Raw genomic sequence first — 26,439 nt, 5'->3', positions numbered from 1 at the left:
CCCTTGTTCTGATCCCCTCGTCGCCCTTGCAGATTGGGCACCAGCTCCTCGCCAATATCGAGGCGACGAATCGGGCAAGGAGGGACGTCGTCCAAGTGGAGGAGCGTTGTCGGGCCGAGGTCGCTCACCTCAAAGAAAAGGCAGCCGAAGTAGTCATCCTCCAAGAGGCTCTGGAAAGAGAGAAACAAGCCCGGGAGGAGGAGAAGCAGACCTTGGAGGAGATGGTGAGAAAGGCGAAGGCCGAGGTCGCCAACTTGGCTAAGCAGATTTCAGTCCTGGTCTCGGAGGCCAGGGTTCTTGCGGTAGAGGAATTCAAGACCTCTGCGAAGATGAGGGACCTGAATGACCAATTCGGCCAGGAGGCGTTCATCAAGGGGTTCGAGCTCTGCCAGGAGAAGGTGGCCAGAAAATTTTTGAAGCTCGACCTCAGCTTCCTGGGTGAGGAGTCTAAAGACGAAGCCGATCCCTCTCCCGCTACCACTGCTGCCGCAGCCCCCCTTCCAGGAACGCCGAGCTCTCCAACTCCTGCCCCTGAGGTCTGAGACCTCTGACCTTGTATTTTTATTTTACCATAATTTTTCTTTTTCTTTTTGTCTTCAAGGATCATCCAATCAATAAAGTTGAATTTCTTATCGTGGATGGCTTCTCCCTCCTTCCTTTTTTCTCTCTACTTTTCTTTCTGTGATGAGGCGTGTCTTGACGCTTTTGCCTTCCGATGGCAGTGCCCTGCTGAAGCACTTCCCCTGCCCCTGGGGATTCCACTGAAGTCGATGATCCAGCGGCTGAAGAAGGAAGTCCTTCACTTGACAAAAAAGTCAAAGAAGATGGAAGGCGAGCTTCGTAGATTGAGAGAGGATCATTCTGAAGCCACCGCGGAGGCCACCCGCTTTCGAAATCTCCACGTGAAGGGGATCATGGAGTATAGCCGGAGGAAGGCGGACTTCGCAAAGGAGCTTGAGGAATGCAAGAAGAGCACCAGCGACCGAATTTGGGCTCAAGCTGCCAAGATTAGCGTTCTCAGGGTGGAACTATCGACTGCGATGGAGAAGATCGGCCAGCTGGGAGGAAGTTCGTCCCGGCTCTTGGCTCGGGCTGACGGCGACTGGGAGTGGTCGAAGAAGGTCTCCGACCTTCAGCAGCAGCTTCAGGACGTCGAGGTGAGCTACGACGTGCATCGGACCGGTTGGCGCAGGCAGGTAGAGGAATATAAAGAGAGACTCAGGGTGGCGATCGATGAAGTCGCCCGTCTTCAGAGGCAGCTGGCTGACAGGGCTCAGTTGACTTCTGTCCGAGATTCTAATGAACTCCAGTCCCTGAAAGGAACCGTCGAAGGGCTTTCTGTCGCCCTTGGGGAAAGGATGGCTGAGCTGCAGCAATTGAAGATCCAGCTGGCATACGAGCAGCAGGCCGTCACGGACACGGAGGTGGAATCTGAGGTCCTGAGAAAGAGGCGTCGAGAGGCAGAGACCGAGAGCCAGCGACTTCGTCGGGCGCTCCAGGATGCACTGCTGAAAAGGAGAGAGCTAGAAGAAGAAATTGAGAATCTAAGGCAGTCCTGGATGAGGGGTGGAGCAGATAATTCTAGGTCGGAAGGAGCAGAGCTTCCCTAGGGCTCTTTTTGTCCTTCTATCTTTTCATGTATACATTTTCTCTTTTGTTGTTTTGTCCCGCTTTTGTCGTTTTGCTTTTCTTCCTTTGGCTTTCTGGGCTTTTTGGTGTATATTTTGCAAATGGAATGAAAAGAAGATTTTGTGTTATCTCGTCCGCATATTGTATTAAATTATCGTCCGCCGAACTTCTCTTGTCGTTTGACTTGTCCGACGTTGATGTCGTTGGGAGGTGCCCAGTCGTCGATGCGCTGGTTTGCTTTCCTCGTCGTTCACGACCGCAGGCTCGGGCTTGGTGGTCCGAACTCCGCATTACTTCAGAGACGTCGCCGTCTTCTTGACCTGTGTCGAGAGCCTTTTTAGAGGCCGGAGGTGTTTGGTAGGAACTTCCTGTCTTTGTTGAGACGAGGTTCCTTAGGTCTTTGGTGTGGTTTGTCCTTCATCTATTTCCGACATTGCTCGTCGCTCTTCCTCTTTAATTTCTCTCCTCTTTTCAGAGTGAGGGCCCTCCCCTCGCTTTTTGCGAGGTTGCGTAGGAGTGTGAAGGTGCCGCTGAGGGGCCTTTCTCCTTTATCCGATCTTGTCGAGCGGTCGGGTTTCATCACCGTCAGGACGAGGTTCTCCTCCTGTTCCCAACGGGGCTGCGGGGGCACATAAGGGCCATTGCAAGGGTCTCTCCCCCCATCCAGTCTAAAGGAACCGGGCCTTCAACTTTGCTCATGTCAGGACGAGATTCTCCTCCTATTCCTGACATGGCTGTGGGGGCACATTAGGGCGTTGTAAGGCCTCTCCCCCCATCCAGTCTAAAAGAACTGGGCCTTCGACTTTGCTCATGTCAGGACGAGGTCCTCCTCCTGTTCCTGAAATGGCTGTGGGGGCACATTAGGGCGTTGTAAGGCCTCTCCCCCCATCCGGTCTAAAAGAATCGGGCCTTTGACTTTGCTCATGTCAGGACGAGGTTCTCCTCCTGTTCCTGACACGGCTGTGGGGGTGCATTAGGGCATTGTAAGGCCTCTCTCCCCATCCGGTCTAAAAGGACCGGGCTTTTGACTTTGCTCATGTTAGGACGAGGTTCTCCTCCTATTCCTGACATGGCTGTGGGGCCACATTAGGGCGTTGTAAGGCCTCTCCCCCAATCCGATCTCAAGATAATCGGACTTTCATTTTAGTTATGTTAGGATGAGGTTCTCCTCCCGTTCCTAACATAACTTTGTTTTAATTGTTTGAAGGGGTTATACCCAGTCGTGACAAATCCATGTCAAATGGGAGGAGCATGCCAAGTCGAAAGGAATTTAGATTCAAGGCGAAATCGTAAGCGATACATTTACAGGTTTCTCGAGTTCCATGGTTGTGGAAGGTCTGCTCCTCCTTGAGGCCCTCCGGCGATGGAGTCGATGGTCCCGATTGGAGGCCGATCTCCGGGTTGCTTCTCCCTCCTTGGCGGTTCAGATTGCGGCAGGACCCTTGGCCGATCTTTTCTACCCTCAGGCCGGCGTCGGATGAACCTGTCGAGTCAACCTCGTCGGATGAGCTCCTCGATCTCATCTCGGAGCTGGATGCATTCCTCCATGTCGTGGCCGTGGTCGCAGTGGTAGAGACAGAACTTGTTGGGGTTGCGCTTTCTGGGTGTGTGCGCATCCTCTCTGGCCTAGGGAGCTGCTCCCTGACCTCCATCAGTACCTGGGTCTTCGAGGCATTGAGGGGGGCATAGTTGCGGAACCTTCCCGATGGAGAACCCCGCTGAACCCTGCGATCCGAACTCCTCTGCCTGCGTACTCGGGGTGGAGTATGGGCACGCTTGTGCCCAAGAGGGGATCGAGAACACGACCGAGCTTCTCTCGACCTTTTTTCGACTGCGGGCTTGCTCGAGTCTCCCGCCTGCCGCTCTCTCGCGGTCTCCTCATCCTTCATTTTGAAGGTTTCTTCTGTTCGAGCGTACCCTTCAGCCCGAGCCAACAAATCAGCAAAATTTCTGAGGTACTTCTTCTCCAGGGAGAACAAAAGGTCATTCTTCTGAAGGCCGCCCTTCAGAGCGGCCATTGCGACTAATTGGTCCAAGTTTCGGACCTCCAGCGCCGCGACGTTGAAACAGTTGATGTAGGCCCGAATGGACTCCCCTTCCCTCTGCTTGATATTGATGAGGAACTTCGAACTCTTTTGGGGGCGCTGGCTGCTGACAAAATGGGCCACGAATTGATGGCTCATCTGATCGAAGGAAAAGATGGTACCCGACTTCAGAGCCGAGTACCAGTTTCTCGCCGCTCCCTTCAAGGTGGATGGGAAGGCTCGGCATAGAATGACGTCGGGAGCACCATGAAGCAGCATCATCGTCCGGAAGGCTTTCAGATGATCAATCGGGTCCGAAGTCCCGTCGTAGCTTTCAAACTGGGAGAGCTTGAAGTTTGGCGAGATCGGTTCCTGCATGATCATTTGAGAAAAGGGAGGGTCAGTGCAAATATCCTCACCATAAGCGGGGGGAGCATGGTGGAGTTCTTCGATCCGCCGGTTCATATCTTGGAGTCTCCAGTCTAGGAAATCCTCTCGACTTCGAGTCTCGAGGGTCCTCTGGCAGAATGGGGGCAGGGATCTTCCAGGGGTGGAGTCATGATCCGATTGAGGGCTCTCCACCCTTGGGTTCGTTTTCCCAGAAAAGATGGGATGGTGGCCCAAGTGGCCCGCCCCGCCGCCAGATTCTGGTGTTCCGACGACACCCTTTCCAGGTGCACTGATGCCCGCGGCTGCTGCTGCTGCATAGCCTGTACAGCTTCAGTGAGACCTCTGACCTGCTGCACTAGCAGATCAAACTACTTCGCACCGACCGCCGTCGTCGGAGGAGGAGGAGGAGGTGGGAAACAGGAGGTGAGGTCGGAGCCTGAGATCTGGCCGCAGAGGCCATGGATCGTCGCGTGGACGCCTTGCGGGGAGGCATCAAGCAAGGACCGAGTGGAGAAAGGAGGAGGGGACGTCGGAAGAAATGCTCGGGGGCGGTCCCGTTGAGCGCTCCTTTAAGAACAAGGATATTGCGAAGACACAGGCCCCTTCCTCTAGCGCCAATCCTGTTGGTGCAAAAATCCGCTTGCGTCGGAGAAGCTAGAGTCGAGGGAGTCATGGTGGCCGCCGGGACCTGCAAAAGAAGTCTAAACCGGAGGTGGGGTTGCTCCGGCAAGACCCACCGACGCTCAAGTCAGTTCTCTGCCTCAACAAGAATGGAGTGTTCGAACGGAAATTTTAGCAGAGTTTTTAGGTAAAGAACGAGAGCTTATAGAATAATGTATCTGGAGTTCCTCCTTTTATAGGCGGAGGGGGCAACAAACTGATGGTGATGCCTGTAACCGTCTGGCAGTGGGCCACCCATGGTCAGAAAAAGTTTGTTGTGGAGAGTAGTGGGGTGGACCCGTGACTATTACCGGGGCATGCCACGTGGAGTCTGCCACGAGAAGCGAAGCGGCATCCGTTGTCGCGACATGTCAGAGGATAGAAGAATCGCGCGGTATCCATCACAGGAAGTGGAGCAGGGCCGTGGCCATTATTACGGCCTGCCAGGGATTGATGGAGCCGCATGGAATCCGTCGCAGGAGGTGGAGCAGGGTCATGGGGTGATGGAGCCGCATGGAATCTGCCGCAGGGAATGGAGCAGAATCACGGCCGTTACTACAACGCGCCAGGGGTTGAAGGTCTGCCGGCTGAAGTCCGGCTGGAGTGTCTGGCGGAGAGAGGTAGTTAGCCATCTGTCCAAGAGGAGCTCGGAATCCGACTTTCGCAAGAGTTCGGATGGAGTCTTCCTTTAGTCACAGCCGGGGGTGGAGTCCGGCTCCCGTAGGGGTCTGGGCGGAGCTCACCGGCAGTTGAAATCGAGGATGAGGCCCAGCTCTTGTAGGAGCCCGGGCGGAGTCTTCCTGTAATTAAAGTCAGGTGCGAAGTCCGGCTCCCGTAGGAGTCCGGAGGAGCTTACCAGCAGTTGAAGTTGGTAACGGAGCCCGACTCCCGTAGGAGTCCGGGCGGAGTCTTCCTGCAGTTGAAGTCAGGTGCGAAGTCCGACTCCCGTAGGAGTTCGGACGGAGCTTACCAGTAGTTGAAGTTGGTGACGGAGCCCGGCTCCCATAGGAGTCTGGGCGGAGTCTTCCTGCAGTTGAAGTCGGGGACGGAGCCCGGGCGGAGTCTTCCTGCAGCTGGAGTCAGGTGCGAAGTCCGGCTCCCGTAGGAGTCCGGACGGAGCTTACCAGCAGTTGAGGATGGTGACGGAGCCCGACTCCCGTAGGAGTCCGGGGGAAGTCTTCCTGTAGTTGAAGTCAGGTGCGAAGTCCGGCTCCCGTAGGAGTCCGGACGGAGCTTACCAGCAGTTAAAGTTGGTGATGGAGCCCGGCTCCCGTAGGAGTCCGGGCAGAGTCTACCAACGGTTGGAGTTGGCGATGGAGCCCGGCTCCCGTAGGAGCCCGGGCGGAGTCCTTCTTGCGGTTGAAGTCGTGGACGGAGCCCGGCTCCCGTAGGAATCCGGGCGGAATCTTATTGCAGCTGGAGTCAGGTGCGAAGTTCGGCTCCCGTAGGAGTCCGGACGGAGCTTACCAGCAGTTGAAGTTGGTGACGGAGCCCTGCTCCCGTAGGAGTCCAGGCGGAGTCTTTCTGCAGTTGAAGTCGGGGACGGAGCCCGGCTCCCGTAGGATCCCGGGCCGAGTCTTCCTGCAGCTGGAGTCAGGTGCGAAGTTCGGCTCCCGTAGGAGTCCGGACGGAGCTTACCAGCAGTTGAGGTTGGTGACGGAGCCCGGCTCCCGTAGGAGTCCGGGTGGAGTCTACCAGCGGTTGGAGTTGGCGACGGAGCCTGGCTCCCGTAGGTGCCCGGGCGGAGTCCTTCTTGCGGTTGAAGTCATGGGCGGAGCCCGGCTCCCGTAGGAATCCGGGCGGAATCTTCCTGCAGCTGGAGTCAGGTGCAAAGTCTGGCTCCCGTAGGAGTCCGGACGAAGCTTACCAGTAGTTGAAGTTGGTGACGGAGCCCGGCTCCCGTAGGAGTCCGGGCGGAGTCTTCCTGCAGTTGAAGTCAGAGACGGAGCCCGGCTCCCGTAGGAGCCCGGGCGGGGTCTTCCTGCAGCTGGAGTCAGGTGCGATGTCCGGCTCCCGTAGGAGTCCGGACGGAGCTTACCAGCAGTTGAGGTTGGTGACGGAGCCCGGCTCCCGTAGGAGTCCGGGCGGAGTCTACCAGCGGTTGGAGTTGGCGACGGAGCCCGACTCCCGTAGGAGCCCGGATGGAGTCCTTCTTGCGATTGAAGTCGTGGACGGAGCCCGGCTCCTGTAGGAATCCGGACGGAATCTTCCTGTAGCTGGAGTTAGGTGCGAAGTCCGGCTCCCGTAGGAGTCCGGACGGAGCTTACCAGCAGTTGAAGTTGGTGATGGAGCCCGACTCCCGTAGGAGTCCGAGCAGAGTCTACCAACGGTTGGAGTTGGCGACGGAGCTCGACTCCAGTAGGAGCTCGGGCGGAGTCCTTCTTGCGGTTGAAGTCGTGGACGGAGTCCGGCTCCCGTAGGAGTCCGGGCGGAATCTTCTTGCAGCTGGAGTCAGGTGCGAAGTCCGACTCCCGTAGGAGTCCGGACGGAGCTTACCAGCAGTTGAAGTTGGTGACGGAGCCCGGCTCCCGTAGGAGTCCGGGCGGAGTCTACCAGCGGTTGGAGTTGGCGACGGAGCCCGGCTCCCGTAGGAGCCCGGGCGGAGTCCTTCTTGCGGTTGAAGTCGGGGACGGAGCCTGCAAGGGTCAATCCCGCTGCGAACTTCGGCTGAGGGTATTTTATACCCAACAGATAGCATCAAGAGCAAGAACAAAAGATTTGTGATCCATTGGAGAAAATTTTATAATTTTTGGACATATATTTTGAAAGATATTCATATTTGAAAATTTGAGTCGACCCCATGAGTCGACTCATGGCACAAAGGGCTGATTGGCACGCAAAATTTTTTGACTGACACAGTCTGTGAGTCGACCCCATGGGTCGACCCTCAAGCATGAGTCGATCCCATGAGTCGATCTCTGCTGTTTTTAGGTCAAAATTATAGAACCTTTGTTTTCTGCTGTTTTCCACAGAGGTCGACCCCATGAGTCGACCCATGAGCATGAGTCGACCCATGAGTTGACCCCTGTGACAGAAAAGTTCCGCAACGGCTAATTTTTAACCCGTTTTAAGTGCATTTAATGCTCATTTAATGTGGTCTAACGGCTCTATTTCAACCCAGATTGCACTCCATTCCTTAAAGATATAAAAGGGACTAAAAGGTGGGAATCAAGAATAAGAGGGATTTTTTAAAAGAGGATTTCAAGCATACTTTTCAGCCCTAAGCAAGAGCCCACTCAAAACATTCAAGAAACTTTTAATTCAAGCTCACCAACTCCTCAAGTGCTCATTCAAGTCTCCAACCATCTTGAGGAAATCAGAAAGAGGGTTCTTCTATTTGAGTAAAGTATATTTAAAGTCTCATTCGCTCATTAAAGGAGCTTCTATTGTATTTTCTGTGCTATTAATTGTAACACTCCTTTCGAATTATTGATTTTGTTTTGGAAGGGTTTCAAAACGTGGGAAGATTGATCCGAACCTTGAATCGGATTGTATTGGATTGGCTTGTACCCAAAAAATAAGTGGACTAGCTTGGGATAGTTAGAGTCGGAGGTTCCGACGAGTGTATTCAAGTTGAATATAAGTTAGTGGATTGGAATTCTTAAGTAGAAACTTGGAGAGTGGATGTAGGTACAAGGTTGGCACCGAACCACTATAAATTCTCTTATTTGTGTCGTGTTTAATTGCTCTTCTTTTAGATCTTCTTTATTCTCTTGCATTCTTGCATTTAATCATTAGCCTTGAATCAACTATCCTCTTCTTATTTATCTTGCTATTGCTAAACAATCTTCACAAGGTGTAAGTTAAGTTTAAAATTTTTAGAAATCCAATTCACCCCCTCCTCTTGGGTTGCATAGCTGGGCAACAGATTGGAGTATGATCTATAGATTTTGATAGTTTGATCGGTGGATTTGAGTATGATCTATAGGTTTTGTTGAGAGATCCATGAGTTTGAGACTACAATCTTCAGAAGCCAAAGGGGGAGCCCGACCTCAATCTCTTCCTCTCTTTTCCTTGAAGAAAGGCAAGAAGCTTCTCCACTTCTTCTTTGATCTTCTGTTGTTATACATGGATTGGAGTATGATCTATAGATTTTGACAGTTTGATCGGTGGATTTGAGTATGATCTGTAGGTTTTGTTGAGAGATCCATGAGTTTGAGACTACAATCTGTAGATTTTATTGAGAGATATGTGAGTTCTAGAGCATAATCTGTAGGCTATATTTTTGGGGCTCATATGGCTTTTTTTGTGTGTCTCTCATGTATTAGAGTTTTGGTACCCTTTTGAGGTTCTTTTGGTGTATTGGAAGGTTTAGTTTTTGCTAGGTGATGACGAATGTGATTTGTGTTTTGGGTTTAATTGTTGGTGAGATTGGTTGCAAATTTTTTCTTACATGGTGTTTAAGTGAAGAATTTTCATATTATCAAAATATGACTTTTGAGCAGGTTTTCCTTTAAGGCATTCAGTTACCTTTCTTGCTTGTTCTGTTGACTTGTTCTTATTATATTTTTATATTTTTCATGTATTTTTCTTCACGGAGAGGTTTAATTTTAATCCTGACAGTTAGAATATTTAGCTTTAGTATTTTTCTATCTTGTTGTCTCCTTACTAGTTTGTTGTATTAGGGTTGCAGGTCTCTACATTTTTCAGCACCCTAGATTGTGAAGAATGTGATTCATCATCTGGGTTTAATTGCGGTTTGGATTGGTTGTGATCGAGGTATTTAGGGTTTCGTATTTTTTTTTGGTAGTGCCTACATGCTTATATTCTCTTTTTTATCACTAATAGTTTGTACATTGTTAGGTCTATGGAGGAACCAAATCAATTTTTGGAGAATTGGATTTTGCTATATTACTCTTATTCATTGCCCTACTTTGTGTTTACATCTTTATTGTGTTATAAGATAAAATAATAGAAAATTTTTGTGTTATGAGATTGAATTCTTTGTCCCTAGAACTTTGAATTTCTTTTGATGCAATGATCATTTGTGATAAAGGAATTTCCTTTGTAAGTTGCACTAATGCTAGTTTTATTGGCTAAATCTGGAGAATATAGCTTTGGTTTTAGGGCTTTAGGATTTTCGTTTCTAAATTTATTTTTTTATTGAGAGATGATATCACCTCTTAATAGGATACATCTATCTGTAATGTACTGATCTACTAAGTTTTGCTTCCACAGCTAAGTAAACAACATCTTTAACAACATTCTTTTTGATAAGTTTTGAAATCAAATCTATACTTGTATATCCTAATCTATGATGCCACAACTAATTAATCTCAATAACTTTGATATTCATTGCAATTAGACAATAACCATTCTTCATGAAAAGATCATCTACACCAACCATATACGCATTGCCATGTCTTTATCCAATGAGGACAATATTATTATCATTGTGACTAGAGATAATGTATATCAAAGATTTAAATACAATATTGAAATCTTTATCACGCAATTGACTAAAGCTTCATAAATTATATTTTAAACTATCTACAAGTAAAATATTTTTAATATAGGTAGAAGGAGTGATTCTTATATTATTAATTTCAACGATATGTCCTTTATCGTTATCACCAAAAGTCACCACCCCTCTATCCTTTGCTTCAAGGGTGACATTGTGTCTTATCACTAATCATATACCTTGCATAGCCACTTTCAAGATATCATCTTCTTTTTCTTTCATTAGCTACAAGACACATCTAAAAGAAGAGACTAAGTTATAATTTTAGGTACCCAAATTTTTTTGAGTCCTTTAAGATTAGTTACAATAGTTCTTTTTGGAATTTAAATCTTTTTAATCTTATTATTATTCAATATTTTCAAATTATATGAGTATACTTTATATCCTAATTTATCATAGTAATAACAAAAAATATTTAATGATGCATTGGATAAAAATTTAACAAAAAAATTTTTCAAAAGCTTTTGCCTCTTGTGAGGGTTAAAATCAAGTCCAGTTTTGTTAAAAATAGTTCTTTGACTACTTAAAATCATATGCAGCTTTTTAGAAGCATAAATAAATTTGTCAACAATAGATTTTAGTTTTTCAACATCATTTTTCAAATCATGATTTTCTTTGAGCAAAGAATCTTTTTCTTTTAGAAGATTCTCCTTTTCTTTGGTCAGCGCATAATTGTATTTTTTAAGTTCTTTATTCTTCAATCCAAATTTTTTGAATTCATCCAAAAGGTTATAAAAATGTATCATGCAACTCATTAAAAGTAAATTCAAATTTTGTTTTAGAAGTTACCTCCTCTTTTTATACTATGAGATATAGGTCAGCCTCTTCTTAAGTTTCCTCATCAGAGCTCGAATCATTACTATCGCTCCATGTAGCCATCATTATTTTTTTTTTTGATTTTTTTTATAGATTTCTTGAGGAGAGGATAATCTATTTTGAAGTGCTCAGGCTTTTTATACTCGTAGCATACCAGCTACTCCTTTTCTTTCTTCTCTTTGCTTGGCTCATTTTCTGAAAAAGACTTTCTTCTAAAATTTTATTTTTTTTCTCATGAACTTTGTGAATTTTCGGATGATGCGAGCAATTTCTTCATCTTCTTCTCCCTCTTCCATTCTTTACTTTCTTCCTTATTTTAAATAGTAGACTTGAGAGCTATGGTTTTTCTATTCTTGGTTTCTTCCTCGCTATTTTGCTTCATGGCTAGCTCATGAGTCATGAGAAAATCAAGAAATTCTTCCAAAAATAGAATATTGAGGTTTTAGACTTCTTGAATAGCTGTAACTTTTGCCTCCCAAGCTCTAGAAAGTGATCTAAAAATTTTTCATATAAATTTACTATTAAAATAAGATTTTTCTAAGCTCTTAAGTCTATTAATAATATTAGTGAACCTAGTAAATATATTAGTAATTGACTCATTTTATTCCATCTTAAATAATTTATATCTATGTACAAGTATATATTAATTTTAGATTCTTTTATGTGGTTAATACCTTCATGGATAATCTCTTATCTATCTCATATTTTCTTAGTAGAAATATAAGTAGAAATCCTATTGAATTCATTTATATTTAAAGAACAGTATAAAACATTCATAGCTTCAGTATTCAATTGAACCTTTTTTTATCTAAGTCATCTAAATTTTTCTTTGATTTTGGTGTGACAATGTCATCTATCATAATTATGGGTGTGTATGGGCCATTGATTATGATACTTCAAAGGTTATAATTTAGTGCTTAAATGAAGATGCGTATGCATACTTTTCAATAAGTGTAATTTATGCCATTAAACAAAGGGAGTCTATTGGTGGATTATTCTTTGATAAGAGATGCACCAATTTGGTCGATCATTTGATCTTTGACTCTTGATCCTTAGATTAAATCAAGCTGGGTACTAGACTTTAATACCACTTGTTATCAAAAGAGACAACCTAAGAGAGGGGTGAATTAGATTTTTCAAAAATTTAAATCTTACTATACATAAATTTTAGAGTATGTGAAGTGTGGTGAGATGATCAGTGAAAAATACTGAAATAAATAAGTAATTAAGATGAAATATAAGCTAAATAGAAGCCACATAGAAATCTTAAGAATTTATAGTGGTTTGGTACTAAATCTAGTACCTACATCCACTCTCTAATCTTCCTCAAGAATTCCACTATAATCTTTATTTAGATTATAGAAAGATTATTTTTCAGGCTCATAATCTAAATCTAATTAATTTTTACCATAGAAATCAACCAAAATCAGTTCTCAAAGCTTCTCCTAGGCTTTTTCAAAATAAACTCAATCCAATTACAGGCTTGGATAGGCCTTTTTCCAAGTTTCAATCTCAATTGAAACTTACTTACAATAGAACATGAGAAATACAGATGTAAATATAATATAAGCTTCTAATAGAGTAAATAAAAATTGATGAAGCTCTTTGGAGAGTGTGTTGAGAAAACTTTTCAATCAATTAATTGAGAAACTCTTTGAATGCCTAAGAATTTGATTACTTTTTTTTAGCTCTCTTGAATGCTCAATGAAAACTTTTTGGCTCTTACTTGATTTTTTTTTTCTTTCTTTTTTTAACCATAGTTAGAAGCCTTTAAATATTCTAAAAAAGCTAGACTAGCCATTTCTAATCAATAGAAACCGAAAGTTAGTCATTAGAAATCATTTGAAAAAAATCTAGAATTTTTATAGAACTAGTTATTATTCCTATCAGTCGTAATTGAGTCGACTCGAGATTAAGTAAAAGTCAACTCGAATAACTATGAGTCAGCTCATAGTCAAATAGGAGTTGGCTTGAGGACTGTTCCACGTAAATACTTCTCTATCTTTTCAAAAAAAATTGGCTTGTAGTTATGTTAACTTGACCTAACTAACATAATCTAACCTGAATATAGCCTAAAATTGGATTGGGTTGGGCTGGAGACATAGCAGCAAGTTGTTTCAGGCTGGGTTGAGTTAGTGCAGTGAGATTCGGGGATTGGTCTTCAACTTGACTCAACCTGTCCAAGTTGTAGCCCAATTGGATTGTGTTCTGATCTGACTCATGTGCAGCTTAAAGCCCATCTTGATTCTCTCTCTTATCCACCGTCCATTTGAACCATCACGATATCTCCTATCCCATCCGATCTGATCTAAGGGCTCACTGATCCGACGGCTATGATGAGCCACAGTGATAAAATAACGTTCAAGACCCTAGCTTGGAAGAGGTTGTGTGAGACCTCCCATTTCCCGCCAAGGCTTTCGCGCTCGTTTGTTTATTTTATTTATTTATTTATGTATGCCTTCCATCATTTACCCTAGTTCTTTCTCCCTGGTCTTCTATTCCTTTCCCAGTCTCGCCTCCCGAGAAATCTCTTCAGCTATGGTTTCTTCGCGCAAGCCGCCGCTATCGCAATCTTCTATTTGGTGGATAGCTTCTAGTGAGGTCAGTTTCCGGCAGATTGATGCCTTTGGATCTCGTTTTCGGTTCAATCGATTCGCTTCTGCAAATTAGGGCATCTGTTTCTGATTCTCTTCGGTTAGGTTTAGTTTCGTGCGGATCATTGTTAGATGATCTAACTAGATCTACGATTCGATCCAAGCTAGGTTTTTTGTAGCTAAAGGCATCCAGATTTTTTTTTTCTTCTTTGATTGTTCTGATTTCTTTTCTTCTCCTGAATTAGTTTGTCTTGTACTATTTGAGCTACGTTTCTGGATTTCTTTTGTTTAAGTTCTGTTTAGTTGCGTTTTGATCCTTTTTATTGTTATATCTAGTCTGCCAAGGGTTTCTGTAGCTCACCTTTTTTTTTTTTTCTGATCTTGTTTAAAAAATGGTTGTTTTTTTGCCTTATGCTACGACTGATCATGTTTCATTTATGCATGTGACTGTTGTTAATTTGTCATGTTCAGTTCGAGGGATGTCCTGAGATGAACCTGATATTATGACCATCATGCTGTGGACTTTTGTAGATCCACTAAGTTTTGTATTTGAATCTGTTTGAGAAAGCAACGATTTCAATGATTCAAAAGCAACGTTGAAATCAGTCCAAGATATGTGTGTTCTTGCTTTATAGTTGAGAAATTTGTAGTTGTGATTTATGCATTTTTTCTTTCTGGTTCTAAGGTTCATTTGTAATATTGGATTTATAGTTGAGAAATTTATACTGGTTATCTCTTTCTTCAGATGTTCGACAAGGTGATCATTTCTCTTTCACCTTGAAACATGTGATCATTTCTCTTTCACCTTGAAACATGAAACTATTGTAACTTTAATGCCAGAAACCTCTAAAACGTTGGAAGTCTTCCTCGCGGTGATCCTGCATAACAAGTTCATGGATATTTGGCTTTCCATTTTGCTAGTACAATGTTAGAATTTATATAGGCTCCATGTGGTTTGAAATTATGGTGGTAGTTTTTTTTTTTTTTTTTCTTTCTTGGAAGAAAGAATGTATTGCAAAGAAGAGCTTGGCCAGATTGTCAAGGTAAGGCCCTACTAGACTTGTGTTGTTCGTACATGTACCTCAGGCTTGCATATTCACCTTGTGGTTTCATGTCCATAAAACATGATTCAATGTTGATTGGCATGATGGTGTGAGTGTGCCCTGCATATTTTCTTGTGAAATTGGTCAATTTCTATCCAAAAAAATTATTTACCTGTTGGTGATTAATATTATGCTGATTTGCATTCCTTACTGTGTGATAGTCAAGTTGGTGTTTAGGCAAAATGTGGTCTAGGACGATCAGCTATTTAAATCGGGAAGCTATTGTCAAGCATCAATTCTTCCCTTTCAGATATTAATAAAAACATTTTTGACATCTACATAAATTAAAGGAATTTAGATTTCTTATAGGTTTTCCCAATCTATTTTCATGTTTCCTCTTGTCTACATGCTTTAATTTTTCCTTGTGCAAAGAGGAAGACCTGACCTTTCTTTATACTAACAAATAATTAAAGGCATTTAATTTCTTATAAGTGCTTTCAAACAACTTTCTTCTTCCTCTTATCTTCATTCTTTTTAGTTTACCTAGCAAGAAACTATTAAGGTGGTTGGCTTGTGAGGATAGCACACTACTTTAGCTACAGCTAGCCTTGGTGAGCAAATCCATTAATCTGAACCTGAAACTCACTGATGTGACCAGATCTCCTAATTGAATAGATAGAATATCAATTTTTTGTTCGACTGCTCCTGTTCCAACATTCCTCTTGTATCATTACTTTCCAGCGCCACGCATATAGTTGAACCTTGAAATCATATGGTAATACAAACTTTTTATATCACAGTTTCAAACACAACCCTGCTTTTGTACCTATTTAGTGCGTATGGGAAGTTCAGAACAATCTTATTAGCAAGTCTGGTCTTATTGAATATGGTTATAAATTAGTAAATGAATCATGATTACTTCTTGGTTTAGGTTTATTAAGGGATGCAGATTACATATGGAAGGATATGCACAAATTGGATACCAAGAGTGATGATGACTTGATCAAGGGAAAGATCTACTGCTTTTGCTGTAAACGTTTATTCGTGTGACTTGTGAACTTTCAAGTCACTAGCATAAATAAATATCCATGAAACTTTTCAGAAGAATATGACAAGAAGAACATGTTTAGTGAATATACATTATAATCATTTGAAACAACCTTGGATGGCACTAAAATCTTGAAAGTGATTTTTTGTTTTAGTGATATATTCTGATATTTATCAAATGAATGGACTGAAGGGAGTGGAAAGATGAAATGTTTATTCCAGCAAAACGAGGTCGAAGATATTTTTATGTGGATAGTAGAGCTTCTGTCTATGTATAGGTCTAACACTTAAGTAGCATCCTAAATGAGGCCTAGTAGTATCATGAGGATAATGAAATTAATTATGAAACCGCTACCAATATATGCAACTGAATCCAAAAATACTGCTGAATTGAAGTCATGTCATAATTGTTGAATCAAATGTCTTACTCTTCAATAGAAAATTTTCTATTACTTGGCAACTTGGTGAAATATATCTCACATATTGTCAATCCTAAATTTGAAATTTCTAGAGTAGTGAAGAATCATTTTGTTAAGTGTGGGTGGGCTACCTTATCCATATTTTCTGAAGTAGGTTATAATTTGCTCAGGCTAGCACATTATCATGCAAACCAGTATTTGAAAGGCATAGGGTCATAGGTGCTTTTTTCTTTTTCTATGCCTGAAAGTATAATTCTTAGGTTCTCTGCAGTTTTCTTTATGGTTAGTGATGATTTTATGTATTTGGGTTTTAACCAGTTTGGAGAACTCTGGGCTTACGTCAACCTAGAACCTATGATCCAACACTAGCACTGCTCCCTCTAGGGAGGAAAGAATTTTCAACGTCTTTGTATGCTCATGAACATCCCAGAATTTTATATCCTGTTGATCAACTAATCTGCCTCTGACTAAATGATACCAGTGTATTAGAGGTATTATCAAATAACTACATTATTGAGGTGCCCAAATCTGCAGGGCCATTAATTTCTTGTGCAGAGGGTAGATTGAATAGGTAATGGAGCAGTTTCAGTAGATCCTGTTCTAGTGCATCTAAGAGGCTGATGAAATGCATAAGAAAGCTGTGTCACAGCATTTCATGTCATAGGCTTTTCAAGTGTGCTGCAGGGCTACAACGTTGCTAACTAGCTTAACCAATGTGATGAACAATTTTTTTTTGCTTTTTTGAGCCATTTATTCAAATCAATATCAAAATTGTTATAATGACCTTTCTATCGTGGAATTGGGATTTTTGGTGGTTTAAGCAGTTGGTTTTGAGGCCAAATGACTCAGGAGCTGGCTAATCCTTTTTTTACCAGAAAGCCAGTTTTGTCTTGTCAGATCATTCTGACAGCCAACTGCTAGAGGTAAGGATTAGCAGTGAAAATCTTGATGACTAAATGGCATATATAATAAGATGAAAATAGTTATGAAGCTATATCCGATTGGTGTCTCACTATATATTATGCCATTTATGCTACAGATTTGGCATATGCTCTAATAAAAGGATTAGAAGTAAAGAATTATCGATTCATTAAGGTGGATGGATCACTGATCTAATTGAGGATCCAAGATGGTAGGATCTTTAGGTGGTAATAAGTTGCTTGAATATGTGGTAGAGCTGATTATGGAAACTAGTTTTCTAAGCACAAATTTATGATGAAATTGCCCCTGAACAGCAGTACCAAAGAATTTTTTGTGATGAACAAGCTCAAGGCCAATAAGTTGAGCAATGATGAAATCTGACAGATCACTAAATTGCCTTGACAAGCCTCCTTATGTTAAGAATACAACCACTAGCCTCATACCCTACATTTAGGTTGCCAAGTCTGACATAGAGTTCTATGCCCAAAGATGCTTGCCTGTACCAATGTACGTCCAAACTCCTAGCCTTCAAGAAAGTACTCTTGCACAAAATAATATATGATGACTTTGAATAATAGAAAGTCTGTATTCATGTGGGAGATTGTTGAAGCCTCTATATGCTGTCTTTATTTTGGTTGACATGTGGCTAGCCGAGTCCTTTGGAGTTTCAACACATTATGCAAAATCTTTGAGTATCACACCGACTCTACTTGTTTGGAAGGATCATTGTCTGCACCCGAAAGATCTAGTCCTGCATTGCTTACGCAAGAGTATCCATTTTGACCTGCTTTGTTCATGCAACTCCTCTTGAATTGAATATTCATCTTGAAATTTGCCAAGAGGACATGGTGTAAACTACATGGGACAAAATGGTGTAGTGCAAGAGTTCATATTGTCAGCCTTTCTTCACCATTAATATTTCTTTTGTTCCTTTAGCTTAATCCATGACTAATTCTTTCATTCTGTTACATTTGCATGAGGCATTCTCAATAAGTTGTAATGTTTTTAGGCTAATGCAAAGTTGGATTTCTTAATGATAACTTAGACTTTTCTTTGGTCAGCAAACTATCTTTTGGCTTTGTAGAATGTTTGAGTTTTCCTGTACTGTTTCTGAGAAGTTAGAGCAGTTTTTGTTGCCCTTTTCTTCTCATTTTATTGGAATTTCTTGGTGGTGGTAGCTAACCATTGTCAAATTTGAGTCTGCCTTCATCGGAGTGCACTTTTTAAGAGTAGATAGGGTGGGCATTTGTGTCATGGGAGAACAGTGTCGTCTTCACTTTGCACCATTCACAGGGTGAATCTATCTGCAGTCTGCATTGCTAGATGCCTTAGAAACCAGACCAGATATCTTTAATCCTCTCTCTCTCTCTCTCTCTCATAAATATATTGCTGTCATGAGTTGCATGTTATATTGACAATGCTTGACACATCCTCAAAATATCAATGCCACTAGGAATGAAGTGCTGTATTTGCATCCAAGGGAGAAATACAGGACCACAAAAGTGTCAAGAGATACACGCAACAAAAGATGAATAGGAAAAAGTTGTTATTTTCGTTTTTATTCCATAATTCGGTCTGACATGCAGGTTAGTTCTTTCTATCCTTGTTTCCTGATTTTTGGCATATGCTATTAGGAGTTCAATTCAAGCTTGCCAAAGTGAGAAAGGGGAGAACTGGATAACCTGAAAATGTATGCACTGCTTTCTGTCATTCAGCAGCTTAGGCAGGTTTTATTGAAATTTACTTGCACCTCGGCAGTCTGATTTTGAAAATATGCTATCAACTATTTTAGTTATACCAAATCTTGCTAACTATGATGTCTAAGCATTTCTTCAGTGAATTTGTGATGCCTTTGTATTGTACTGGCTGTTATGCGTAATCTATTGCATGGCTTTTGATGTTTTGACTGATATTAGTAAACGGGGGAACCCAAAAAAACCTTATCTGATTTTGGAGTGGATGCTAAACTCATATTACATAGCCAGTTCATATGCTGCAGGACTGATCTTGAAAAAGAAAAGATATCTTGTGAGAAAGAAGGGGAATATAGACTGAGTCCATCTAAGCTGATCTATTCAGGCTCCATGGGGAGCTCAAAGCTAAAACGTCATAATGTTACTCCCCCTAGGAGACAATCATTAAGGCTCAAGGGAATCAGTGCTATTTATGAAGCAGAAGGTGCCAATATTGTTAATTTAAATTCAAAACATCAACAGCAAAATAGTGGAGACTATTCTACTGGTGCCAATCAGGTCAAAGTTGAGATGCTTGAGACTGAAGAAGATAGCTATGCTTCCAAATCAAATGAATGTGTTAATAATCCTGGTGACAGCAGTTATCCTGAGAACTGTAATTATGAAGAAACTAATACTGGTGGTGGAGACCAAAGTCTTAATGATTTGACTTTGAAGGATTTGCGAGCAAGCTGCAAGGCTAAGATGCGGAAGGTCATGAAATCTGGTGCTTCTGCAGCAGTTAATCTTAAGAGCTGCTCACATTTTGATCCATTTCGAAACTGGAAGGATGATTATATGAAACCGAAAGAAGAGGAGCTTGACCTTGAGGAACCCCTTATAACCTTGAAGTTCAAGGTTTCAAAAGGATCTACTGCTAGAAAGCAAAGGAAGCGTGCACGGTTATCTTCAGTCTCTTTGGTCCACATGGAAGTGGTGACTGCAAAGACCTGTTCTCTACCTTCTAATGGCATGCAAAGTTCAATGTCTGTTGCAGAAACGAAGGCATCCATAACAAATAGGCCTTCAAAGGACAGTGCTTCAGAGCAACATGACTTAAAAAGTGAGGCAGGTGAGATTTAAGAAACAGTTCTTATGAGTACTAGTATGATGATGGTTCTGACTGTCCTGTTCTGAACTTTGTTGCTGAATTTGATGTTATGTTCCTTCAGTGTCTTAGTTGCCTGATAGGGCTGAGGAAGATAGCGAATTGAATTACTTCTGTATTTCTCCTTTGGTTTTTGTATATTCTTTTGATGTTGTTGTTTCTCTTGCAGAGACTGTTGAAGGGGATTTTGGAAGGAGTGTCAATGAAAATTTTGTTGAAGCAAAGAATTCTCTCCTGTCATCAACAACTTATGCTGGCGGTCCAGAATTGGTTTATGATGTCAAAACTGAGATCGTGGAACCTTGTTTCTTGAATGAACAAAATGCAGTAAATATAGATACTAATTATACTTTGGACACTGTTAGTACTTGTAATTTTCCTGACAATTCATCTGCTGAGCTGCTTCAGAAAGTTGGACTAAATTATTGTTTCCCATCTTCAGTACCTGATTTAGAGAGGATTCTACATGTTGGTAGCCCTGAATTGGCTGACACCGTCAAAAGTGAGATCTTGGAAAATGAATCTCCACTACATGAGAACACAATTTATATTGCTGCCTCTTCTACTGTGGATTTCATTGCAAAATTCAATAATTCTGTAAAGTCATCTGCTGAAATATTTGGAAGAGTTGAAGATGTCTTGGAGAATCAAGGATCAAACTCTACCAGTAATACTGCCACATATTGTTATATGGAACCTGATCGGTACTTTCTTTCAGAAATTGGTGGAAAACATGCTGCTGAAATTGGGAAGATGAACCTTTCAGAAATGTTCAATCAGAAACTTTGTCCTTCCTCAGTTTGTGTACCCAAGGCAGCTCCCTCCAATCCCTGCAGCTCTGCCCCAGTCTCTGTGCCCTTATATCCTGGCTCTGATAACTGTGCCAGCTCAGAAAACCACTGCATTTCGCTGGAAGAGGTTACATGTACGAGTATATTGAATCAAATGCAATGTTCATCTAGCAGTGATAGCTCCAGAAGCATGGATTTTAAACTTGCAGAAGCTTGTGCTTCTGTCTTGGGACATGAGGATGCTCAAAGTATAACTCATGATTTACCTGTACAAGAGATGCCAATACATACTCACATGGAAGATGTGACCAATGATCCTAGTCTCCTGTCCAAGGAACATGATTTGTGTGAAGGCACTCATCATACAGTCGCTGCAGATGAACTAAAAAAAAGTAATGAAAGTGCTAGAACTGATATAGAAAAGTACTCCACTACAGAAGCACATAAGCTCTATTCCATACAGTCTTCCTTTACATGCTGTGGTGCCGATTTACATGCTCTTGCTAAAATCTCAAATAAGGCAGATTTGTCTTCCAAAGTGGAAGGCTACACACAGGAAGCAACATCTGATTCTGTTGAAATCTCTGGTTTGATTGACCCAAAGGAACTCAATGGAGAACCTGATTCGGGGTCTCCTAAACCTTCCCTGCCATGTTCCAGCAGTCTCAGTGGCTTGCATTATGCTGATAGTTTATCAAAGGATGCAGGAGAATGTTCATCTTTTGTAGTGGAAGAAAGGTTGCATGCCACTAAAGGTGAATCATCTTCTGAAATCTCCCAATTAATTGATGAAAAGGGACAGAACATGGAAAAAGAAGACAAACATGATCAGGGGATGTTGGTAGATAATCATCCAAAAAAGCTATTATCAAAACGAAAGGTTTGGATTATACTGGTAGTTTATTTCTTAGATGGTCCATTTCTGATGCTTTAGACTTAATTTTCAGTACTATTTTGGCAGACCATTTCTCCGACTTCACAAGAAAAGCTGTGTCAGGCTTTGAATGACATTGATTTATTTGATGCCAGTCAACTCCCTAGTAAGTAAAGCATTCGTATATGTTTGTATTTAGTTTTACACCTATAGGTTATGAGTTTAAAAGAAAAAAAATCAGAGCAAGAAAAGGCTTTGGTTTAAGATATGGACTAAAATGAACACTTCGTCATTGGTATCAGGTCACATGGAAGCTGAAACATTCCTGGCCCCTGAGCGAATGAGGGTGAAACCAAAGAACCGCAATATTGGCTCCCTTCTTTCGGTTAAAGGAATTCTTAGGTCGCCAGATGCGTCTTGTAAGACACCTTGCTCTTGCATGAAGAGTTCATCATTTCACCAACAAGCTAAGAAGGCCATTGAATTCTCACAACGACAGATGCATGATATAGAAAACATTGCAATGAAACTTCTGAAGGGGTTGAAGTCCATGAAAAACATTGTAGAAGAAACTCTTTCATTGGAATCATGTTCTTCTTTACCTTCAAAATTTACTGCTGATGAGGTACAAATTATGGTTTGGAGCATGGTAGGCCAAAATAGCTTTACGAAATAACGATGTTGATTTCATTTGGACATCCGCATTTATATCTTATAGCATACACAAACTTATGCATGTCTAGCAGCACCTGGTATGCTTCAGTAGGGGCAAAGTGAGACTTGAAATGTGTATTAGTTCCTGAGTTCCCATGATTCCTGCCTAAGGAATAAACAATCTGAAGGCCTGTTTGTATCATTCTCCTCAAATTGAACCCACCCATTGGACTTCATGGTTTTTGGCCTTGATTTTTCATTCCTGGAATACTTCTTTGTTTGGTGTTTTCTGAAAATTATAATGCTATATTTTTAAATTTGCAGTTTTTTTTTTTTTGTTATAGTTGAGTTTGAATGTAAAATTTCAGTGGCAACTAGTTTTTAGATTGGTCCTACCACCTCAATGTTGCTAATTTTGACCCGTTCATACCACATTTGCATGGACATTGCTTGATGTTTCTGGCCATTTGAATTTGTTAGCTGATATTGCATGATTGTGCTATTTAACTATCAATTCCTCGGTTCAAATTGCTTCATTTAACCCTTAATCTTTATCCTTTTTGAGAGTCCTAGTTAGTTCTACACCTGTTAACCGAGTAGTTGCATCTAATGCCCAATATGTTTGCATCTATCTCTCTGCATGCATGTATCCTAGTATTTGCATTGCAACCAGATTTCCTTACCTCCGTAAACCTCATTTCTTGCATTTTCTATGCATTATTACCATAGCACTTAATCTTTTCAAGTATTTGAAGTCTCTCACAAATTTCTCCCTTGCAAAAATTATTTGTTGGGTTATTCCTGTCTCTTTAATCTTGTCCCTTTGTTTAAGAAGATTTCTTTATTTACAGATCAGAGCAGCTGCTGAGAATGCATCAGAACTTGAAAAGACCACCAGGAGGTGGCTATCTATGATGACAAAGGATTGCAACCGTTTTTGTAAAATAATGGTTAGTTTTCTTTCCTATTCTACTTAATTTGAAATTTTATGGATATGCTGGTTTTAAGGGCCTGCTTATAATCTGATCCCAGTCATGTTTTATTGATGACAGAGATTAGCTGAGAACAAAGAAGCTACTCCACCTAAAGGTGTTTCTAAGAGACAGAAGAGGATAACTTTTGCTGATGAAGCTGGTGGCGTGCTCTGCCAGGTGAAAGTTTTCAAACAACAGCCATTACCTGTTGTTGTACCTGAAAATGATGCCGCTGACGTTAGCCATGTACCGTTATAAAATAGCAATAGGCTGCTGTGGGCAACGAGTACAAGCATCTGAAACAGTGGCGATTTTTGTTGGCATGCTTCGATGCTCATGGCTTCACTATGGATATAGGCAGCAGTGACCACTCCTTGGCTGACAAACGCTATTGATTACATGATGGATGCTTGTATCTTCCAACCCATGGCAGAACGGCGATGTCAGTGGATTTTTTTTCCATCCTTTATCCCTGTGAAGTCTTCCTCTTAAGTTTTGATCTTGGATCGAGCTGCAATTTGGAAGCTGTTTCTTTTTTTTTTTCCTCTTTTTTTTTGGTACAAGGGAGCTTTCAGGTTAGTCTACTCTGAGTGCAGCTCAAGAAATCCGAAAAAAAATATCCCTTAGGATCCACGGATATTCATCGTTCTGGTGTCATCCTCACTCCCCAGTGTGTTTCGCAATAAAGAAAGCCATCCAGTCTGCCGCATTGTTGGCCTTCTAAAATACATACCGACTAGACATTGCAGTGCATTCGTTGATGGCCCGAAGTTGTTTCCCGACAATGGTTGCCTGCTGAAGTAAGATTTATTCCAGGTGATTGGTGCAGTGGAATTTAAGAAACTGGCTCCATGGTGTATGCAATAGAAGGATTGCCAAGGTACATGTGTCAGCGCAGGATTTGAAAGTTTGCTTGTGTGATAACCCAACTAAGCCCAGCCCGGCCAGTCGATCAAAGTCCAAAAAAAAAAAAAAAAATGAATGATGATGATGAATGAAGTTCTTATGCAAGAATAGAGACATTGATCCTCTTCTATTCACAAGAGATAGATTTGATTTTAATTTGAGTCATGAGATATTGAATGTTAATTTTTACAGGAAATAAGATCATAATTTCGAAATCTTGAAACATTGAAAATTTTTGAGACGTGGATCTTGATAAATAAGAAAATGAATGGTTCCGTTTCAGATAGATATTTGATGTACCGACTTTTTCTTATGAAATGATTTAAGAATGAATTTATATCAAGAATTAGAATATTTGTGGATGAGATTCAAATAAGAAAGTATGAAGACTCAAGCAAGAAAAATTTCGAGGACGAAATTTTTTTTTAGGGGTGAAGAATGTGATAGCCCAACCAAGCCCAGCCCGGCCAGTCGATCAAAGCCCAAAAAAAAAAAAAAAAACAGAAAAAAAAACAGAGCAACCGGAAAGAAGACTCCCGGTAGGAGTCTTTTTCTCCGGCGATTCCCAGGCAAATTAGGACTCCTGGGACTGCTCGAAGTCCTAGGGTCCTCTATAAGAAGATCCTCTCCCTCTTGAGACCGATCATTGGCTTCCTCCCTCTCTCTTTCTCTTCGATTTCCTCGAATTAGAGCCGCGGACACCGTTCGATTCTCGCCGTAATTGCTCGCCGGCGAGGTCTCCGGAGGCTGAGGTAAGTCTCCTTCTTCTTCCCTTCCTTCTTCCCCTTCCTCCCATGCTTCTGTGCGCGGCTGCCGGCGACGAGAGTCGCCGATTTCCGAACGGGAAAGAGACCCTGTTTTTGAGCTTTTTTCTTTGGATTTTCCGGCGTCGGCGATCGGAATTGATCGCCGGCCACGCCCCTCCGTAACCGGGGGAGTGGCCCCCGTCGGCCGCCGGCCTCCGCCGCGGTGGCCGTGGCCTGAACGGCCCGGCAAAACATGGGCCACGCCGGTCCTCTGTTCCGGCGTGGGAAGAACCAGGAAAAAAAAAAAAGAGAAGAAAAGAAGAAAAAGAAGAAAAAGAAAAAGAAGAAAAAGAAAAGAGAAAGAAGGAAAAAGAAAAGAAAAAGAAAAGGGAAAAGAAAAAAAAAATGAAATTGATGAGAGAGAGAGTTTCTCTCTCTTCACTTCAGTCTGAACCCTGACTTTCTCTCTCTAGAATTAGACTTTCTCTCTCTACTTTCTCTCTCTAGAATTCTCTCTCTAGATTATTTCTCTCTCCTAAGATTTCTAGAATTTTGAGAAGAATGACAATGAGTTTAAATGATCCTTGTGATGGATTTTTGATCCGTGATCGTCGGACGGTACACCGACATCCACTTTGATCAGATCAAGTATTTTTAGATTTTATTTAGCTCATGATAAGTTTTATGTTTTTCTTACAGATCCAGAAAATTAGCATGATGCGGGATTTCGGTTGGGAGAGCGATTAGAGATGGAGTTAACTCATTGATTTAGGATTTTCTCAGAATTGATTCAAGACCTTTAGTTTTGCTTTTAGTATTGACATTGTCAGATAGTTACTTTCTTTTGAACACTTAGTTTTGATTTGTTAATTGAACCAAGGTTTGATTATTGAATGAAAAAAAATTTATTTAACTGTTTGTGAAGATATCATGATGAGATGCCTTGCATGCTTATGAGAAAAGTATTCTATAAGTATGCGGCGGTTGTCATGACCCTCGATTCACAATCTCGGGTCGGGGGCGTGACAATTAATATGGTATCAGAGCATAAGTAGATGAATTATGAAACATAGAATCAGATATAGAATGGGTGTAAGTGGATAGACACCAGGGATATTATAGTGTAGATCTTTGATGATTGTAGTGGGAGAAATATTTAAAATTTTTGATTAAATATTGAGATTATGTATAAAAGGATCGTAAGAGATTATGACATATGGAGTTTGAAATATGATGGATGATCTATAGATCATGATATGATTAGTTAGATCTTGATCGAAAGTAATCACAAAAGGATTGATATAAAATTTTATTGTGCATTATGGTTATTAATTTGATCATTGGTTATTCAAGTGAATCGTAAGTTCAAATTCGATGTGAGAATAATACTATGATATTACTTCTAGTTGAGAAGTTGACTATTATTAGCAATATAAAGACTTGACGATAAAATGTTATTTCAGAATGGGCTAAGAAAGTTTTTTTTTATGATGCTTGATTGGAATATTTATCGAAATTGAATTTGATATGTGGATTATATATAAAATGGCATATTATGATGAATACATATTTGAGGATATTGCAAAGAAACCTATGTCTTATTGATGAAATTGATTTTGAGATTATAGGATATTCATCATACTGGAAGC

At 41.7% G+C, this 26,439-nt stretch overlaps 1 protein-coding gene across 2 annotated transcripts; it reads left to right on the top strand.

Annotated features, from left to right (window-relative positions):
- The first annotated feature begins 13,441 nt into the window (after nt 1-13,441).
- LOC105060980 (uncharacterized) lies at nt 13,442-24,076 on the top strand. Of its 2 annotated transcripts, none has more exons than XM_019845930.2 (7): nt 13,442-13,581; nt 19,004-19,809; nt 20,015-21,516; nt 21,598-21,676; nt 21,813-22,135; nt 23,016-23,114; nt 23,217-24,076. In XM_019845930.2, exons 2-7 carry the CDS (start codon nt 19,089-19,091, stop codon nt 23,394-23,396), a joined length of 2,904 nt encoding a protein of 967 aa, XP_019701489.1. In that variant the 5' UTR covers nt 13,442-13,581; nt 19,004-19,088; the 3' UTR covers nt 23,397-24,076. The 2 variants fall into 2 exon arrangements, with proteins under 2 accessions (XP_019701489.1, XP_019701488.1); XM_019845929.3 differs by having other exon boundaries at nt 13,453-13,581; nt 18,990-19,809.
- The last annotated feature ends 2,363 nt before the right edge of the window (nt 24,077-26,439 follow it).

The sequence above is a fragment of the Elaeis guineensis genome, chromosome 13 (assembly GCF_000442705.2).
Source record: "Elaeis guineensis isolate ETL-2024a chromosome 13, EG11, whole genome shotgun sequence".
NCBI lineage: Eukaryota > Viridiplantae > Streptophyta > Magnoliopsida > Arecales > Arecaceae > Elaeis > Elaeis guineensis.
The sequence above is the reverse complement of the archived record's forward strand: the minus strand, read 5'-3'. Positions and strand labels throughout refer to the sequence as shown.